The sequence below is a fragment of the Cyprinodon variegatus genome, unplaced genomic scaffold (genome assembly GCF_000732505.1).
Source record: "Cyprinodon variegatus isolate N-32 unplaced genomic scaffold, C_variegatus-1.0 Scaffold27, whole genome shotgun sequence".
Classification (NCBI taxonomy): domain Eukaryota; kingdom Metazoa; phylum Chordata; class Actinopteri; order Cyprinodontiformes; family Cyprinodontidae; genus Cyprinodon; species Cyprinodon variegatus.
The window spans coordinates 94947-98024 of NW_015150480.1; the positions used below are offsets into that span (position 1 = coordinate 94947).

General features: G+C 42.6%; 1 protein-coding gene across 1 annotated transcript in view; it reads left to right on the forward strand.

The window, feature by feature from the left end:
* Positions 1-3078, forward strand: part of vps8 (VPS8, CORVET complex subunit) — a 62220-nt gene that overhangs the window by 33766 nt on the left and 25376 nt on the right. The window contains exon 29 of the mRNA XM_015396888.1: positions 508-650. Within this exon, the coding sequence (XP_015252374.1) occupies positions 508-650 (143 nt within the window). The remainder of the gene's footprint in view (positions 1-507; positions 651-3078) is intronic.

A 3078-nucleotide genomic window follows, 5' to 3' on the forward strand; every position in this document is an offset into this window, starting at 1 on the left:
AAAGTTGAAATCAAACCTACGCCCTTGGAGTGAACAGCTATGAAAACAACCAGTATTGCTTCAATTTCTTTAGAGGCAGGTAGGACCAAGGAAAGCAATAGAAGACTTTGATTCTAGTCGTTTTAAATTAAATTAAAGCCTCCATGCTGTACTTGGACTCGAGCACTTTTTACCTCAGATGATAAAAAAGTAAGTTGCTTTGTGATCAGGTGCTGCAAGCTTTATTGCCAAAAGATGTGTTTGATTGTTAGCCAGTGATAATGGTGGATTATTTGTGGGTTTTAATGACCCATAAGGACCTGTTTGTGTCAGCCGTCGCTTCTTGATAAAGACTATATGATTAATGAGTAAGTTGACATTAACAGGATGTCTCACTTTGAAGAAAATTGTTTCATAAGAGTTCAGAAGATGGCCAGCAGGTTGAGAAGTGAAATAAATAAATAAATCATTATGCCTTTCTGCTGAGACTTAAAATGATCTTTATGCGTTTTTTCTCAATCAAAATATGAATCTTTTTTTTTATATTGAAGGTGATGGTGGACAACCCTGACTTCACTCCCTCCCAGGTTGGCGGTCTCTTCACCTTCTTGGCTCGCCAGCTGGCCAAACCAAACAACACACTGTTTGTGAACAGGAACCTTTTCGATCAGGTATACACAGATCCGCTCTTTCAAAACAGTACCTTTGACTGCAGGAAAAGCTCTTATTTAGTTCATTGTCAGAGTTTCTTTCAGGGTGACAGTGGTATTTAAACCCTTTCATGTGCTGCAGTCTGCTGAGAACCTCCTGTATTCAGTTATCAGTCTGGCAGGTTGATGGGTTCAAAATTAGATGAGGATTTTTTTAAAAGCGGCGGAGGTTATCGACATCATCACAGAAACTAAACCAGAATTTCAGTCCGTAAAAGAAAGGGCTGAGATTCAAACACAAAGCCAGAAATCAGACACATCCACCCGGAAAATAACTTTGAAAGTCGTTTTTTTTTTCAGCAGCATCTACAAATGGGTATCTATACGTCTCTTGATATAACCTTTGTATGTTATGCAGGGCTCGCTGCTCAGCCCCAAACTTTATATTCTATATCATTGATCAATCTGTTAAGTACAGATGACACCATTTATTTCAGTGTGAGCCTTCAGGAGCAACATTACACAGTACTATAATGCACCTCTATCATCATGCTAACATCTTGTTAACATCAGCCCACCTTGCTTTCATCATGCTAACATCAGCTCACCATGCTATCATCATGCTAANAATGCACCTCTATCATCATGCTAACATCTTGTTAACATCAGCCCACCTTGCTTTCATCATGCTAACATCAGCTCACCATGCTATCATCATGCTAACATTAACCCGCCTTGCGTCATCATGCTAACATCAGCTCACCATGCTATTATCATACTAATATTGGCCCGCCTTGCTGTCATCATGCTAACATCCACTCACCATGCTATCATCATGCTAACATTAACCCGCCTTGCATCATCATGCTAACATCAGCCCACCCTGCTGTCATTATGCTAACATTAACCCGCCTTGCGTCATCATGCTAACATCAGCCCACCCTGCTGTCATCATGCTAGCATCCGCCCGCCTTGCGTCATCATGCTATCATCAGCTCACTATGCTGTCATCATGCTAACATTAACCTGCCTTGCTGTCATCATGCTAACATCTGCCCACCTTGCTTTCAGCATGCTAACATCAGCCTGCCTTGCTGTCATCATGCTAACATTAACTCGCCTTGCTGTAGTTGCACTAACATTAGCCTGCCTACTATCATGATGCTAACATTAGCCAGCCTTGCAGTCCTTGTGCTAACATAAGCCCACCTTGCTGTCATCAACGCGAACATTATACCGCCTTGCTGTCATTGTGCTAACATTAGCCCGCCTTGCTGTCATCAACGCTAACATTAATCTGCCTTGCTGTCATTGTGCTAACATTAATCCGCCTTGCTGTCATCGTGCTAACATTAATCTGCCTTGCTGTCATCAATGCTAACATTAGTCCACCTTGCTGTCATTGCGCTAACATTAGCCCAACTTGCTGTCATCATGCTAACATTAGCCCAACTTGCTGTCACTGTGCTAACATTAGCCTGCCTTACTATCATCATGCTAACATTAATCTGCCTTGCAGTCCTTGTGCTAACATTAGCCCGCCTTGCTGTCACCAACGTTAACATTATTCCGCCTTGCTGTCATTGTGCTAACATTAGCCCGTTTTCTGTCATCAGCGCTAACATTAATCCGCCTTGCTGTCATTGTGCTAACATTAGCCCGCCTTGCCGTCATCACCGCTAACATTAATCCGCCTTGCTGTCATTGCGCTAACATTAGCCCGCCTTGCTGTCATCAACGCTAACATTAATCCGCCTTGCTGTCATTGCATTAACATTAGCCCAACTTGCTGTCATCGTGCTAACATTAGCCCGCCTTGCTGTTATCAACGCTAACATTAATCCGCCTTGCTGTCATCATGCTAACATTAATCCGCCTTGTTGTCATCAATGCTAACATTAGTCCACCTTGCTGTCATTGCGCTAACATTAGCCCGACTTGCTGTCATCATGCTAACATTAGCCCAACTTGCTGTCACTGTGCTAACATTAGCCTGCCTTACTATCATCATGCTAACATTAATCCGCCTTGCAGTCCTTGTGCTAACATTAGCCCGCCTTGCTGTCACCAACGTTAACATTAATCCGCCTTGCTGTCATTGCGCTAACATTAGCCCGACTTGCTGTCATCGTGCTAACATTAATCCGTCTTGCTGTCATTGCGCTAACATTAATCCATCTTGCTGTCATTGCGCTTACATTAGCCCGCCTTGCTGTCATCAATGCTAACATTGGTCCACCTTGCTGTCATTGCGCTAACATTAACCCTACTTGCTGTCATCGTGCTAACATTAGCCTGAAATGTTTAGGGTGGAAAGTTTCTACCTACTCTTCAGCTGTTTCATGTTTACGTTTAAAATAACTAAATGGAAATGGAATTAAAAGTGATTTTCAGACTGAAACAAGAATAGACGGATATGATGATGTCCTGGTGTTAGCAGCAGGCTGGA